General features: G+C 40.5%; 1 protein-coding gene across 3 annotated transcripts; it reads right to left on the reverse strand.

Annotated features, from left to right (window-relative positions):
• Window positions 1-148: 148 nt before the first annotated feature.
• On the reverse strand, window positions 149-15540 carry golga3 (golgin A3). Of its 3 annotated transcripts, none has more exons than XM_037974133.1 (25): window positions 15307-15540; window positions 14847-14924; window positions 14294-14587; window positions 11933-12211; window positions 11193-11305; window positions 10282-10994; window positions 10028-10136; window positions 8301-8607; window positions 8005-8207; window positions 7763-7900; window positions 7444-7605; window positions 6955-7323; window positions 6669-6746; window positions 5486-5749; window positions 5258-5352; window positions 4729-4945; window positions 4185-4328; window positions 3815-4012; window positions 3580-3696; window positions 3072-3211; window positions 2852-2984; window positions 2465-2587; window positions 2099-2263; window positions 1837-2003; window positions 149-1740 (listed from the first exon to the last, which is right to left on the reverse strand). In XM_037974133.1, exons 3-25 carry the CDS (start codon window positions 14457-14459, stop codon window positions 1548-1550), a joined length of 4593 nt encoding a protein of 1530 aa, XP_037830061.1. In that variant the 5' UTR covers window positions 14460-14587; window positions 14847-14924; window positions 15307-15540; the 3' UTR covers window positions 149-1547. The 3 variants fall into 3 exon arrangements, with proteins under 3 accessions (XP_037830061.1, XP_017270178.1, XP_017270180.1); XM_017414689.3 differs by lacking the exon at window positions 14847-14924 and having other exon boundaries at window positions 15307-15369; window positions 15506-15524; XM_017414691.3 differs by lacking the exon at window positions 14847-14924 and having other exon boundaries at window positions 12059-12211.
• Window positions 15541-17449: the final 1909 nt, after the last annotated feature.

The following is a 17449-nucleotide window of genomic DNA, read 5'->3' on the forward strand; positions in this document are numbered from 1 at the left end:
AAATACAATCACGTTTCTCAACACAAATGTTCAATTAGGACTGAAATAATTCAAAAATTTTAAAAAAGGGAGGAACCCCCCCCCCCCACCACCTTGAAGCAAGTTCATATATACAACCCAAAAAACATTTTATGTAACACTCAGTATATGAACTGATTTTCTTTGATTTTAATTTTAAGCAATTATATTTGCATTTATTGCCCCTTTGAAAATGCACAAGCATACAGTGGTAATGGGACAAAAAAAGGAGTTTGGGAATACAAGGGCTGCAGCACAGTTGCATGCAGAAACGTACCGTCTACACTTAGATCTACCTGGAACTGGAGCAGATTTATTACATCTGGTTTGCATGGCATCTCAGATTTCACCTCCCTTGCAATATCAAACATTTATGATCGATTTACAAAAAAGAGATGTGTATTAATATATTAACATCTGAAAACAATTGAACACATTAACCCCCAAAAAACAATTCAACATCTGGTGACTCAATGAATTCAATGTGTTTTTCTTTCTTTTTTTTGTAAATACAGTCAGTATCATATGCAACAAAAAATAAACACAATACACTTCTTGTTAATAGAAGTCATAACATTTTTTGTTTCATCTTACAGCTTGCTTTGTCAGTTCAATTTTGATTATCTAGTGTGCAATGTCAGTTCATGTTTTAGTTACAATAAACAGTCCTTCAGTAAGGATTTTCCCACATATACAATATAAGATATTACAACTTGCACCCTTAGAAGAAAAACACTCATTCAAACCAACTTAGTCCTTGACAGCATATCAAAGATTGCTTAAGGCTTTTTGCATTCAAATTACTGCAGACCATGCTAGACATTTGTAACCGATATTACAGTTTATAACCCAAGGTGATAATGATTATGTAATGTTTTAACATAAACACTGCATTTCATGAAGAGGCAATCCGAAATATTTATGCATAACTCTGCATGAGTTCTTACTTCATGAACAGGAGTAATACAGCTTTTTTCATGAACTGTTAGGAAACCATACTGATGCCCACCCAGGTTGGTAAAATAGATGGGCGGCGTTACAAGTAAATAGGCACAAACAAATGGAAGAACAGGTTGTGGTTTCTGTCAGCAAAAACATCTCAGAATAATGGAGGTTATCATTAGGTAGCATCTATGCCACCGATTTATCAATATGAGGTGGATGACTGACTACAGTTTAGTGCAGAAAACTGCTCGCCTATTAGGGAAACCGGCTCGACAGATTAATCTCAACTCCTACACTTTTAGAGCAAAGCTGAATATGGTGGATTCTCTTGGAGAGGCTGTAATAAATAAAAAGGTGACAGGAGCTCAACATAAATACAAACAACAAAACAAATAAAAGGAAAAAAAAAATAAAGCTATGATATATAAAGTATTACTCTGCAATAGCACTTCTGTGCTAATGGGAGAAATGCCAAATGTTGGCAGCAATTAAAAGGAAAAGAAAAAAATAATATGGGGCTTAAAGGTGCCTTTGTGGATAAAACTCCACTTTTTCCCTCTAATGGCCTGAGATAAGTTCTTTAGTTACGATTGCTGCGGTTCTGATTCGTTGTTATTTTCCACCACAGTGTTGTTTATCACAGGTGGCGATTCGGAGACGTTGTTTTGAAGCCCCAGTTCGGCCAGTCCCTCTGCCGTGTTTGTCCACGAGTTCATTGATTCATGTACTGTCACTGTGTGTTCCTCCATCTGCTTCTGAAGGCTGTCCATCTCCTCCCTGAGAAACAAAGAAAGAATAAATCCACAATTTTGCCACTTTCACAACTTGTTTAATCATAATTCATCAGTTTTTCAGATGAGATGATAGGTTTACTTGAGTTGCCGCAGACAGTTGTGCAGGTTGTTGAGGGGTTCCTTGTTGACTGACGTTGAAGGTTTCAGCAGCTCGTCCAGCAGCGAGGCAGGAACCGGGCAGTCTGGAATCTTAACTGGAGTCACTGGATTTGATGGGTTCCCGTCACTCTTCAACTCCATCCGCTGCTGCTCCAACAACATTATTACAGGGATGGTCTTAGTCACTAAATTACACAATTCTTATTTGATATGACGGCAACAGGCAAGCAAATGTGTTTTACCTTCCTCAGACGAGTCTGTTTCAGGTCCTGTTTGAGCTGCTGGTTCTGCAGCAGAACCGTCTTCATGCTGTTCCTCAGCTCACCCACCTTTGCCTGCAGCATGAACTTGTCCTTTCTGGTGCCGCTCATCTCTTCCTGCACAGACTCCAACTCCACCTTTATGTTCTGAATCAAACAAAATGTTGTTTTTTTCCCCAAATCATCAATCACTGTGTGGAAGAACCATGGGGTAATTAAATTATTTGCCAGCTTTCAAACATATGGTCATAAAAAAAAAAAAAATAATAAAAATGGTCAATTTTCTCTTTAATGGGAAATCATAACTCATAGTTTGTATCCATATTTTGGAGCACAGTAAGAACTTGCCTGCAGAGCTGTCTGCAAGTTGTCCAGCTCCCTGTGGTGGCACTGTTCCATCATCTCCAGCTGCTGCCTTTGAGCTTCAACCTCCCTCTGCCTCTGCTCCACCTCCCACTTCAGGTCTTCCACCTGAGTCAGCAGTCAGAGTTACACATAAAAGCCACAAAGATATCTGATCCACTACAAATGATGGTGTCTGAGAAGCTGAAACACTGAAAGGTCACACAACTAAAACAAAATATTGTGGCCAATTCATATGTTTTACAATATTGAAAGCATGGAGCCAACAAACATTCCTAATATGACCTGAGGCTGACTACAGCAGGTGTTTGTTAAGATATAAATTGTTTTCCTAATAAGTAGTATCATCAGACCCTGGTGAGTAGTGTGTACCTCTTGGTTAGTAAGCGGCTGCTTAGATAGTTCCTCGTCAAGTTGTTTCTGGAGGATCTGGAGCTGACCATGAGCCTCAGCGAGCTCCTCTTGGAACCTGGAAACATCCTGAGCGTGCTGGTCTTCCTGAGCCCTGTAGAAAATGACAAAAAAGCGGCATGAGATAGAGTTTTCTTTTGACTGAATTCACATGAATCTTTAATCTGACAAATGTACACACTGAAGTTTCTGAGCTTCGCTCTTCAGAGCTTTAATAAGGTCCTCTTTGGTCTGCAAGTCCTTCTTGATCTCTGACAGCTCCAGCATGGCTGCCCTGTAGTGCCGTCTGTTGTGGGCTGCCTCAGCCTTTGCTGCTACCACCTAAAGGACACATCTCATAATTACAACCTAAATAACCAGGCGTACAGATCTGAATGACTTGACACACAGGCTTATTACAACTCACTTGTCTGTTTTTGTTCTTTTAAATTGTCTATAAGATTCAATGTGCCACGTAAAATATCTTATCATATGTTCGAACTGGGAATAGCCATAGTGCTCTTGACACTTTTGCAAGTGTCAGACTGAAGCGTGAGAAAATACCAGAAAAGGTAAGTCTCGTCTGAATCTGTGTGCCATGCCTTTAACAGATTTATAAAACCAATGATGTTACTATTCTCTTGTGTAAAAGGGGACTTTGGAGAGCCAAAGAAAACACTTTACTGTGACTCGCAGCACGGAGCTCCTACCTGTTCCTTCAGATTGTTGACTTTGGTTTTCTCTTTCTCCAAAGCAAGCTGTAGAGTTTGAACTAACTGCTTCATCTGCTGATCCTCCTCCTCTTTCCGTTTAAGAACTGCTTGAACCTGAAACCAAAGGAAAAATATTGAAGATTTTTTTTTTTTTTTCCCCACTTATTTTCATTTTTATCAACAGATATAAATCCACTTTAGAAACAAAAGAGATGCAGGTACAGCATTTCACCTGCAAGTTGAGCTGGACAAGATCTGCCTCCCTCTTTGCTAAGGCGGACTCCAAAATGTTAGAATGTTCTCGCAATGCATTGTGGGACTGCGTTAATCCTGCCAGTTTCCCCTTTTCATGTTCCAGCTCAAGCGCCAACTTCTTATTGGCATCTTCTAACTTCCTGATCCTCTTCTTGAAACAGCGCGACTCTTGAAGCTGTAAAAAAACAAAAAAAACAAAAAAACAAAACAATTCAAGTCATGACGTGGGGGATTCCACAAGAGAAAAAGGACTCATATGTGGCTATATCTGAAAAAACAGTAGAAAATTTATGTTGGTTGACAGAAAAAAAAAATATCAATACAACTCAAACAAAATAAAACCTTACCTCATCCTCAAGCTCCAGAACCTTCTCCTGATACTCTTCAAGCTCCGTGGAGGTGAGGGTGATCACTTCCTGCAGCTCCTTTTCCAGCATAGTCTTACTTTTTGTCACCACCTGCAGCTCAGCTTGTAGAGCCTCAATCTTTGCCTGCATAAGAGATAAAAAAATAATACATTTCAACCAGTTTCAGATAGTCAAAAACTCTCGTTACCAGGGTTTACTCATAATGAAGTTAAACTATATCTTTTATAAAGAAATGTACGTTTTGAGAATTCTGCTGTAAAACTCAAAAAGTAGATCTTTTTAACTATAACAGCACCGCACCTTATGATCATATTATACCTGCAATACTAAAATCTAAAGACATATGTGCCTGGGTCCTCTTTAACTACAGAAATGATACTAAGAACTGTCTTCAGTTTGGATTTAGACAGGTCTAGGATACTTTAAATTTAAAATAATCACCTACACATTAAATAAATAGATAAATGAACTCTTGTACTGGTGGTAAGGAGAGCTGTGAAGGTTTTGCAGGTGTTCATGTTACCTGTAAGGCCTGGCTGTTTCCTCCGTCTGAAACCTGGGCCCTGAGTTTAACCAGCTCCGCCTCTGCTGCTTCCTTGTCAGTCAGAGCCTCTTGAAGCCTTCTGCTCAAGATGCCGACAGCATTCTCGTAGGCTTTGTGTTTGGCTTTCATCTCCTTCTGAGCGCTGGTCAAATCTGTTCCCAGCCTCTTCATGCGGACCTTCTGTTCTGAAATGGCCCTAATTTTGATGCACATAAGAAATTAACTTGGCTGACAGCATAAAATATGGGCACAAGATGTCGGCGGACAGAACACACACATTAAATAAAACAACAGATACAAACAACACACCAAGTATGTAGATTTACATGTATGCACTTCACTAAATCATATCTACTGACTCATATTTATATGAGGAGATCAGACGTTGTATAATCGGTCCTGTGTTCGGATTTATAAATAGAACGGCAACAAAAATGTGCATCACAGTCCAAGTCATCACTGTGGGAATTTTTCAAGCTTCTGCATCCCTTCGCATCACATGACTCACTTTTTGGCTTCACCCTCCATTTGCTCCACCTGTTTCCTCAGGCCCTCATTCTCTTGAGTCACTGCTGCTAGCTGGCTCTGATCGAACTGCAGAGACTGGGGAAAGAGGGAAAGCGCACATTCCCCGTCAAACTGCAATACTGCGTGACTTGTTTCGCTTTTTCTTCCCCCTTTATGGCTAAACTGTTTTTCCAATTAAATTTAGCATCAAACAGACAAATTGCAGTACCTGAATCTGGGTTTCTAGCTGATCCCTTTCTGTCTGAATAGCTTGCAGATGGGCCTCCATGTTACCGATTTGCTCCTGGACTCTTGCAACCTCCTTCTGCAACCGGGCCTGCTCCAGCTCGGCCTTCTGCTTCTCGCCATGGGCGCCCAGCAGCTCCTGCTTCAGGTCCTTCACCTCCACCAACAGGCGCTTTTTGGTAGACTTAAGCTCACTGATCAGCTGGTCTTTAGAGCTGGCGTCCCGACGGTAGGCTTCCACCATCACCTGTGAAGTCAACAACATTTCCTGAACGGTGAAAGGTTTACGCCGGACTAAAGCTCCTTTTAAAGAAACGAGAAGTCATGCTCCTATTTCCTTAGATTAAAATAGGCAGACTATTTCCTACAGATTCATTTAAGGAAATCAAGCTGCAACAATATTGGTAGGAAACTAACAAAAGAAAAAATATACATTTTCTCAAATAGAGCATATATTCAAATAGCTTAAATTCTGTGTGTGAAACTACACAGATGTGAAGTTATTTAAATGATACGCAGAACATAAAAAAACAGTAATTAACCTTGTTATAGGTAAGAAAATGGATATTTAAAAAGATCCAGCTTACTCATCTTTAAACATAGATGACATTAACATCAAGTGCCTCGTTTCCTGATACTTGTACATATTTTGTTGATCATTTTTCTGCCAAAGTTCAAGTGTGTGACTCAGTTATTTCCTTTTATAAAGTTTTTTTTGTTTTAATGCAGAGGACAGAAAGACTGCTTCACAAAATAACCAATTACTCACCACCAGAAGAACACTAATTTGATGGACAAAGGCAAATGTCAGTTCTTTTGGAGATTCTACAAAAGTACAAGTCTTAAAAAGAAAAACAATGCATGCCAACGTCTCTGTCATTCTGTCAAATGACTCCACCCTCTTCGTGACAGCTTGTCAATGCCATGAAGCAACCACTGCTCCATCCAACAAGGCATCCAACCAGCACTTTGAGCATTCTTCAGAAAATCTGACTGCCATCTGGCTCTGAAATAGATCCTCCCACAACAGCGTCAGCACTAGCCAGCTGGAACATTCATGACAAGTGTATCTAAAATGTACATGCAGTCTTCAAAGGCTTGTTTTTCCTCCTGACTTCTACCGTTTTTAACGTAGTAAAGAGAGAGAGAGGGGGGGGGGGGGTTACCTTTTGCTGCTGGAACTGCTCTTTTAACTTCTGAGCTTGTTTCTTCAGGGAGTTGTTTTCTTGTTGGAGAGTTTCAATCTGCGATGTAACAAACAAACAGTTTTGTAACAAATTTTGAAGAGAACTCATTTTTAATGCCATTTTAAAGTTACTCTGAAGTTGTAATGGGTTGAGGAAATGCTCTAGAAAAAAAGATACCTTTTTGTCACGTGTTGTTAAAAAAAAAAAGTCTTAAACTAAGCTATCTTTAAGTTAATGTAACATTACAGTCTTTGTCGTCTCATACCTGACTGGCTTTGACTTGGACTTCTTGTCGGAGCTGATCTAATACGTCTGAGGCCACCAACACATCCTCTCCCAGTCGCTCAGCACCCTCGTCTAGTTGGCTCTTCTCAGCCCGGGCTGCTTGGAGTGCAACCTCCAGGACTATTTTCTCATTCTGGAGGTACTGGATGTTGTCGTCCTTGGTGCTGCTTTCTGCCTGCAGCTCAGCCAACTGGGCCTCCAGCTCCAGGTACCTGGCCTCCAGCTGGTTGATGGACTGCTCTTTGGTATGTAGGTTCTCCTGAGTTGTTGTCAGCTGGCGCATCAGCTCCAGATGCTCTTTCTGAAGTGACTGCAGTTGTACATCTTTCTGGGAAAGGGTCAACTTTACCTAAAAAACGAAAGGGAGAAAAAAAAAAAGGTGTGATAGGCAGTTAAGCACAAAGTACAGTCCAAATCTGCAATCAGTTCCAGAAAGAAAACCAAGTAGTGTTCAGTTTGGTATGACTACCTGCTCCAGTTCCCTTTCCAGGGTGCTGGCTGTGTTAGCCAATTTTATTAAGCGTTCTCGCTCGTCTTCAAACTCCTCCAGTTTGTGCTGCAGATCCTCCTCCACCATAGTCTTTGCATCCTGAATCTGCTTGTAAGCAGCTTCTTGAGTCAGCATGTCTGCCTACATCAGACAGAATGTACAGATCACAACCAGATATTTAAATACACCTTTTTTTTTTTACTCAAAATGCTAAAAACCCCAGGAGTGTTAAAATTAGGTTGTATTTCTTGCTTATACAAACCTAATGATGGGAAAAGGGACAATGAGGAAAATATACCTCAATGCTCTGCAGCTGTACAGCAATGCGCTCCTTTTCTTTGATGGAGCGATGCTGGGTCTCAGTGAGTTGATGAGAAAGAGTCACATTTTCCAGCTTCAAATGTTCCACAACGCCAATCTGATTCATCTGTCCAGTCTTTGACAGAAAAAAAAGTGAACAAAGTCACTTGTGATGCCTCAATTTGTTGCTTCAGGGTCAGGCACTTGTGTCAAAACTGATATAATAAGCATTATTGTTACCTGCATGTTAGCCATTTCGCTTTGCAGTCGCACTCTTGCCTCCTGGGCCAGAGCCAGTTGCTGGTGGTACCACTGTCTGACCTGCTGGAGGGAGTCGATCTCAGCCTGAGAAGTCTTTAGTCGGCTCTGTAGGGTGCTGCGCTCCAGCTGCACCTGCTGGAGCTGACTCTGAAGGCCACCCATCTGCTGACGTAACTCGTGAACTGCAAGAGAGAAGGACCAAAGCATCCAGGTTTCAAACATGGACAAGATTAACCACACACACACACACATCTCCAAGGCTCTCCAATAATCACCTGTGATATCCCTTGAAGTTACAGAGTTTTGCAGCTCCTCCACTTTCACCATCAACCTGTTGTATTGGTCTTCAGAAACCTTCAGGTCATTGTTTAGGGAGGTCAAACTGGCATTTTTGTTCTCCAGACTGCTCTGGAGCTCCACCATGGCCTTCTCTAGCTGGCTGCAGTTCTGCCGCAGCGTGCCAACCTCCGTAGTGAGAGCGCTCTGCTTCTCCTGGCTGGTTTGAGCCTCTTCCTTTTTAGCCTGCAGCTGAGCATTCACTGTAGCAAGCTGGGCCTGAAGCTCTGTCTTCTCCTTAAGAGCCTAAAGGAAGAGACAAGTGGTTACAGCATCTCACCCAAAACTTCCTAAAGCGTCCAATGAGTTGTGTGAGCCTGTTGGATTGTTGGAAGTGTGGCTAGTTTATTTCGATTTTAAGGTTTCAAATACTACATAATTAACAGATCCTCAGCAGGTCTTTAAATTTATGTAATATTCTTGAACTAAGATCATTATGTCTTTATTAAAACACAAAACAGTCTGATGACATAATACAGAAAACAAGTTGTTGAAAGTTGAAGATTGAAATAACAAAAACGGGGAAGAAACTCAACCCACCCACAGGTGCCTGATGATATAAAATGGGTGAACAAAATCAGGAATACATAAATATAATTACCAGTTCACAAACTAAGCTTGTGGCTGGTTTTGTAGTGGAATATCCAACACACTTATATAGAAGATCTGAATTCAGTACCCACTAGAACGTTACTTGGAGACAAAAAAAAAAGCAGCTCTAAAACCGGATGTCATTTACAAAATGCTCTAGACATCTTTCCAACCCCAAAATGTACAGACACCTGCATGCATTCAGGGCCGACATCAATAAAAGAGCAGCAGGTGGTTCTAGAAGATGGGTAATATTTTTAATAATACCTATTTTGAGATTGTTATTTCGAAGAGTCACGTTACAGTCAATAAAAACAGCATGTATCAGTTTTATTGCTGGGAGTGATGACATGTTAGAAGTCATAAAGACAAACCAATAAACAGCAGAGAAGTTAAAACACAAGTTTACACCACCGCTTTGAAAAATGTGTGTGTGTGTGGGGGGGGTGGTTGCAGCTGCTCTACAGATCAGGAGCCTGTGGTGAGCAGGGGCTGAAACTGTCCGCATCGGACATGAGGAGCTAATCCAAATAAAGTTGCGGCACCTGATAATGTTCCAGGCGCCATTTCAAAAGACTGTACTGCTTATTCAGCAGGTGTTTTTAGTAATATCTCCAGTGTCTCTCACCAACAGACTATTGTACCAGCACAGTTTAAAAAAGCCACCCTAACCCAGTTGTAATAGGTTTTACAAATGTTGAATCAAAATGTGTACTTAAAAGTTATTTTGCTCACACTGCCACTGTATATTTACTCTATTTTGTGAAATAAATTATGCTCTATTATTATTTTTTGTTTATCTGCAGATGTAATTAACTTATTTTTAATATCCAGTGAATACCAGATGTTTAATTATCCCCTCTTGATATCTCAAACTTTAAACTTGAAGAACAACTTCATACTGAAGATCATATGATTTTATTTTTTTAATATCACAGCTGATTGGGTTAAGAGTCCTTTTGGAAGACGTTTTAAGGTTTTCATGTTATTTTGGCCACAGGTGTAGCTGTGATGGATGGATGCTGTGTCTCATGGAAATAAAACAACTGGATTATTAGGATCTCTGTTTTATTACCTGACTGGCCTCAGATGACAGAGACTCCAACTGACCCTCAAGTCTCATTTTCTCTTTCAGCACCTGGAGCATCTCATCGTGGCCCATCACTGAACTCTCCAAAGAAACACTGAATCAAAAGGAAATATGAATAAAAATGGAAAAATTAGTTGACAAGTTCCACATTAATATATACATTTTTCAATAAACTCATGGGTGCCAGTCTCATCGTTGAAATAATACCATCTCCATACACCATCAGTATTGGAAAATACCTGCTGGAGAAACTGTCCCTGCGGCTCCGAGGTTCTGCTGTTCCTTCTCTCTCCTGTTCCATCTCCAGCAGGTGCTGCTCCTCGCTCGCCGCCTGAAGGACCTCTTGTAAAGACGGGAACTGACCCATGGCCTCTGGGGCAATCTCCCTTCCCTCCACAGTGTACGGCCCTCGCTGCCTTTCCACTGCAGCAGAGAGCATCCCGTAGGTTCCCCTGGTGGACACGCTGCTGTAAGAAGAGCTGTCGCTGTCGTTGCCATCGTTCCCTGGCCTCGCTCCTGATTCACTGCCATCGAGTTCCGACACGTTGTCGCTGGCTTGGAGAGACGCCCCGGCCTTCGCATCTGTGCTGGACTCTGACATGACACTGACTTCAGACAGTGTGGACACCGAGCTAATGGTGGACTGAAGTGAGCCCATAGTGTTATCAGCTGTCATGGCGCCACCTTCTCCTCCACTTCCACCATCACTCTCTGGGGTCTTGTAGTCAGCCAAAGAGTGAATCTTACTGGGGCGAGGTGATCTAGACTTCTTCTCCTTGGAGGGTGGAATTCCCAGGCTTCCCAGTTTGGGGCCTCGTGGAACGCTGGTCCTGAGGAAAGAATACTCCTTGGTCATGGCAACAGTGTTAGCCCGGGGAAGCGCCTCAGGATGGAGCATGAGTTCTGGGTCTAGAGTGCTGAATGGCCGGTTTTTGGAAGTAGTGCGGTGAGACTGGGGAAGAAAAAAAAAAAATTCAATATAAATTAAAAGCTTTGGTTTTGTAATAGCTAAAATTGCATTCCATTAAAATGACAGTCTATGAAAAAAAAAGCTACCTTGAACACACTTAGTATTATGTAAAGAAATGTGAACATTAACTTAATAAATGCTAGAGCCATGCATAATTTGACACCATCTGCACTGACTCACCCTCTCCTTGTGCCTCTGCACCCTGTACTGTTTGAGTTGCTCCTCCAGACGCCGGCGAGCCTCCAGGCGAATCTTTTCTTCATTTTCCATCTCCAGTGACGGCTTCTGGTTGGCTGTAGGGAGAGAGGTTTGGCCAAACTGAATAATGGCTCCCATCGAAGCAAACTGAACAAGAGTTATTTAATACCTGCAACATCTAGACTCTGAAGCAAATGTTGCCGTGTTGGTTCAGTGTTAATGTTTGTCAGTACATAAAATGTGATGAACAAAACTGCGTACTCTAAAGTTTTAAACTATGGATTCAAGTTGGAGTTATGTAAACTCCTCTGAAATGGTTACGGTTCTGTGGTGTTACGAACTCTGTGGCTGCGTCATGATTACAAATAATACATTTCATAACAACACAGGATAGCAACCATATCTAGTTTAAAAACATGACCAAGAAATTAATATAACACAGGGATTAATTCTTAAACAGTCACCAGTCCATGCAACGTTTCAAACTAATCACTCACACACAATACTAATCAAGCAATCAAACTGCCCTGGGGAGTTTTAGAAAGGTGGTACTCATACAACTAAAACAGGGTCCCACTGAATCCTTCTGTCCAGATAATACACAGACAAAAGGAGTTAGAAAAAGATACGTAAACGAGCCAAAACCCAAAACATTCCACAGCAAAATGAGGTTAAAATAGGGACACAGAGGGGGCATTCACTTCACAGAAGTTTATGCTTACACAATTCAGTCTCCTGCATAGGCATACTGAGTCTGAGCGACTGCAAAGCATCGCTCTTGTGAACCGTGACCTCAGCACTAGCCCTCTCAGACTTCTCTACCACCATGGGCGGATAAGCAGCCACACCTGGGGAGGACTCTTGGGTCTGGGAGCTGATGGGGGAGCTGGTGCTCTGGGGAGGAACTGTCGGAGCCAGGGGCCCATTTACAAGGGTGTCACCTGCGGGACTGAAACCATCTGCTCCATTTCCATTCGGCGTCACATCTGAAGTGAGAGGACCTGAAAGCAAATAAGAGAATTATCAGATGGACACATTGTTTACACCATAGTAATGCAATCCTCTTGTGATCAGGAGCTTTAAATCAGTAGTGGATTCAGAATATACAAGGAGAGTGGAAGGTCACACATTAGAAGATTTTGAGCCCCAACGTATTAGACAGATCTATATGAAACAGCTGCAGACATTGTGCAGAAAGGTTTCTCATCACTGACATAAAAAAAAAGCTTCTGGTGTATAAATTTCTATTTCGCTCCACTTTTTATTTTTTGTTTTTTAAAGAACTGGCAATTCCTCTTAAAGTCTTTTTAATATATTATAATAAACTCTGAAAGGTTTCTTGCTTCCAAGCAGACCACCTCTTCACAAACCTCTCTGACTCGTTTGTGTATGTTTATAAGTTTTATCGCTCCTCCTCATCACATCCCTTGAACTTTAACTGGCTGTAGCTTTTAGTTGACATGTAGGTCAACAACTGCACCAACCCAAGTCCTTCCGATGATCAAGCATGCAGGACAATTTGGTCGGTGCGTCTAAGGTGCATTTTGAGGCTGAAAAGTATTCGAATTATTCAACTCAAGACTTCCTTCACATCTGGGCTATTTGCCTGAAACCACCAACATGTTTCTATAAATTTGGTTGAAGGTCCTGCAGTGTGAACCTGACTGAGGAATGTGTAAACTAGCCATGATAAGTTCCTTTGAACACACCAGACTGATCGCAATCATCTCGATAAACTAGCTCAACAAGATTGTCAAACAACATCTGGAGTAAAAAAAAAAAAAGGCAACAGGGAACATTCATGTTAGATTTGAAAACATCCTATACAATGACCAGATCAGATTTGCAGAAGAGGAGTGCACTTTTCCCACTTTTCCAGATCAGAGAGAAAAAGGAAAACAACAACAACAACAAAAAGCAGTCCAATCTTTTTAAACTTAAAACCATCCTCTATATCCAAGTAAAACTTTGGCAGTTATGATTTTCTATTTGTCTCTGAATGAACCATTAGCAGAAGCAGACAAAGAAAAGAAACAGCTACAGTGTTTTAACATTAGCCCCGAAAAACAACAGTTTGTGACTTTAGCCTCCAAGAACTGAAACACACAGAAAAAAATAAAAATCTATAAAAAAAATACAGAAGAATAAATCCACACTGAAGCTTAGGAGTAATAGAGAGGATACGCAGCGTAAAAATTACAACATGGGTGCAAATGGAGTAAATTCTTTTTTGAGAATGAAACCAGTTTTTTCTTTCCTTGACAGTTTGCTGAACGTTGCCGAGCTCGATTGGCTGCTCATGACGTGAACAGTCTGGCTCTCTTTCAGCCTGACTGAGCACCCGCCCAGCAGAGCAGGGGAGTCAAGAGATTTATTTAGGAAAATGATGTCAACTTGAGAAGAAGAGGCATTAAAAAAAAAAAAAAAAAAATCTGCTTTAGAACAGTAAACAATACACAAAATAAATTACAGTTAAAATCTGAAATGAGAGGCACACTTGGATCCAATGGTTACAGAATATAAGACGTCAAAATCAACATAAGGGGAACCCCAGTCAGCCTAATGAAAGCCTGAGAGCTTAAAGATTGATATTTTCCCTGAAACTGTCTCATGCGACGTTCTCCAAAAGGTTTCTCTCTGTATAATATAAACGATGCTGCCTTCTCAATGACAAATCATTAGAATATCGTTCAGGTATTTGGCATGTTAGTAAGAAGAACCATGAAACAGAGGAGCAGAGGCCTCCAGTCATTGTAGGGATCACCAAACAAACTGGTCAAGCATCTCCGGAAAACAAGTTTTAAATAAAGAAGCCACCGATAATATCTGCCTAAGGAGAAATTGCAGGGAAAAAAAAGGTGTGGAATTAAATCTAAGTAGCGCAACATTGTATGAAAAGTACTGTAGTAGGGTCCGCAAATGTGGAATTACCATTTTAGTTTGGTTTTTATTAACCAGTGACCCTTTTTTTTTTAAAATCACTTAGACATAGTGCAGTGTGGAAGGGTGGGTCCCACCATCACATACCATTCATTCGAAGCAATTCAACAAAAATCTTATCCCATGCAAACACCAACGCTCACCATTCTGAACTTCCTTGGGTCTTGGTGTGCTCTCCAGCCCTTGTTTCAAGTTTGCGTCACAATCTGAGGTGGAGACTTGATCCTCTTTGCATTTTACAACCTGGTCATCTGGATGAGTGCTGGCGTCCATCTGAGCTGCCTCTGGTTGGCCAGTATCAGCTTCCATTAAGGAGAGTAACAGAAACTCTACTGCTGGTGCTTTACGAAGAAAAAAACTAACAAACTTATAAATCCATCTTCTGGGGGGTGGGGCAAGCTACATGGGAGTGTGTCCGTGTCCAAGAGGGGTTTAAGCTGTAACCACAGGAGAAATAAAATGGTCATAATTTAAATAAATCACCAGCAATCTTAAACATCCTCACAATAGTTCTGCTGCAGACGCAGTTGTTATGTAACAACACAGTTTGCTTTAACTAGGAGCCAGAGAGTCAAGCGCTAACGAGCTACCACTGCAGTTCAGGGGATTGTGTCGCGCTAAACATAGCTTAAATTGCAATAACATTAGGTTTAAAAGACAAAGCCACTGTAAACACGACAGGTGACTGTTTCTCACCTGAAAACACAATCAATGACAATGACAGCGGTATCATTCAAATAGTGTCATGGCTGGCACATCATTACTTGGCTTGAACTGAAGAAGGAAGCGTTGATAAATTAACATTTTTTCCAATTTCAAATAGTCGACACTTATCAGTCAAAACTGTGATTTACAGACGTGAATATAAATGTTCTACACTGGCATTGGTCTAGTTGATTACTTGGTTCGGATACTAGTCAATGACAGATGGCAGACCAGACTGTAGGTGGCCAAAATAGCGATGCTAACAACACAGCTAAGCTAAAACTGCTAACAGTTAGCTAAAAACCAACAACGCTATTAGAAGGGTGATTTTTTACAAATGTTTTAAGCAGTTCAGTAAATCATTCGCTGTCACAAAGGTATGTTACAACGCCCAAGTGTAAATGATAAGATGACAGTTTTGCTAAATATCCCGCAAACATTAAATGCTTACCTTTTCTACGAGCTCCGTCTTTCACTACGTGGCTGTTTGGTTTCCGTTCCTTCATGGGTCCGACTAGAAACAAGAAGAGCAGAAATGGAGAGACTGAAACGGCTTTTCACAGCTTCTTCGAGGGACAAATCTAAGTGCCATAAAACAAAATGTGACTTTATCGGGAAGGCTGTTGTTCGAGTATAATTAAGACTGTTACATTTATCTCACGGACCAAAATGCAGAACGGAAAATGCTTCTTGTAGTTGCGCCACAAACATACGTAGACACTGCGCGGCTAGCGGTTTGGGACGTTAACAACGCCGCCATATTGGGGAGGGCGACTAATAATATTAATATGTTTACTTACATGGGTTTTAAGCATTTTTGCTCAGTTTGATTTTCCCCATGCATTACATATTATATTGAGGCTACATGTAACATCCTGCATGCAGTGTTGCGGGTAAATTGTTATTTTAAGATAAGACAGTTGTCTCAGCTCTCATACTTGTGTATTTCATTTTTGTAGACATGCAAAATAAGGGTATAAATTATGCACAGTCTGGAGCAAATAAATGTAAAACTGAGACATATTGCCAACTAATAGATACCATTTCAAAACAATGCCACAAGACCATAGAGGTGGGTGATTTTTTGCCATCACTAAACAAAGTAGGAACATATTTAAAAATGCTTGCAGTAGATCTGAGAGTATAAATCTGACTACATTGGAGGTAAGGAGACTGAAAACTGCCAGGTGTGTTGTGGTCAGACCTCAGTTACAGATAATCTTGAGCGCACTGGTGCAACAAGATCATGGCCAGACACCGCTGGTTCCACAGCAGGAGTAGTAATGGGACAAATAACACAATGAAAACGATGTAAGAGAGGCGTGTGAGGAAAACCACGTCTTCTCCCTAATTAGAGTTACAAAGGTTTAAGATAAGTATAGTCAAGCTGATTTGTATTCTAATTATAAATGTGATTCTGCACATGAATATATGTAGCAATTACATGTGAGCTGGATTTTAAAAAGAAATATGTAAAATCTAAGTTAAAATGCACGTTTAGTTTACTCACATGCAAGTTAAGTTATTAGATGAATGTGTGTAGAGTAACATTTTAAAAGTGTAGAAGATTAGTTTAATTGAAAAGGCGGTTTAATGTAAATTTTATAGTCACATATACACTAGTTAAATGCTGCTCCTCACACACTGAAGTCATAGTTCTAACACGTAAATTTACTTGTCATATTTGCTATATATTGCTACAGTAATATTTACACTAACACAAATGTTCATTGTTTCGTTTCAAAGTACACCCCATCAAATAAAAAATGAGAAAAAGACACTGAGGTGGTTTTTAGAGTTTCCATGTTTTGCAAAAATGGGGATTTAGGAGTATGGGATGACTTTTAGCAATTTAAATGTTATACAGCCATCTGGACGTAAATAAAATCAGTTTGAATAATATACATTATTGCAGTTCTTCGTTACAAAAGCACAGCAAAACATTTTTTTTTCTTCACAAAATCAAGTTAGGTGTTGCTTATGTTTAAATGCACCATTTGCATTGACTTGGTACACTTTGCTCTAAATGCTTTGTTCATATTTTGAATATTAGCTCGAGTGCAATTAAAACATAAATCTTGCTGTAATAACCCATATAAAGCTGTGTGTCCCGCAAGGTTATCATCTTTTTCTGTAGTCTAGAGATCTACCCCACAGACATGTAACACATAAAAATTGGTTTTAATTTTGCCCACCCAGGTGGTTCTGAATAACCCTTCAGTTCATGTACACATGCATTTGAGCTTACTCTGACGCCACCTAGTGGTGAAAAATAAAATGACACCAATACGCAGAAGTGTAGATGCTAAATTAATGTTAAAGTAAATCATTATAATGAAATAAGATAATTATGAGAAATATCATAAGGTCTAAGAGTAGTTGACAGGATGACGATGGATTAAAGTGTGTGATTTTACCTCATTTATCATCAGGTATAAGTCTTTGTGGGGAAGCACATTTAGTTTCTAACCTCTTAATGTTTTGATACCGAGCCAAATCCCAGTTTGGTATTTTCCTCCTTTCGTATGAAATGTAATCCAGTCAGCCTAAAGGGAGGATGGGGAGAGTTAGGAGGTGGGGGGGATCAGCACGGG

The sequence above is a fragment of the Kryptolebias marmoratus genome, linkage group LG1 (assembly GCF_001649575.2).
Source record: "Kryptolebias marmoratus isolate JLee-2015 linkage group LG1, ASM164957v2, whole genome shotgun sequence".
Classification (NCBI taxonomy): domain Eukaryota; kingdom Metazoa; phylum Chordata; class Actinopteri; order Cyprinodontiformes; family Rivulidae; genus Kryptolebias; species Kryptolebias marmoratus.

Bases quoted from the DNA above. Each gene is read 5' to 3' on its own strand.
- golga3 (XM_037974133.1), bottom strand. From the start codon at position 14,459: ATGGAAGCTGATACTGGCCAACCAGAGGCAGCTCAGATGGACGCCAGC. The intron at 5,353-5,485 runs GTACTGCAATTT...CTCTTTCCCCAG, and splicing joins AGCTAGAAACCCAGATTCAG to TCTCTGCAGTTCGATCAGAG. The intron at 4,329-4,728 runs GTAACATGAACA...TCTCTTATGCAG, and splicing joins GAAACAGCCAGGCCTTACAG to GCAAAGATTGAGGCTCTACA.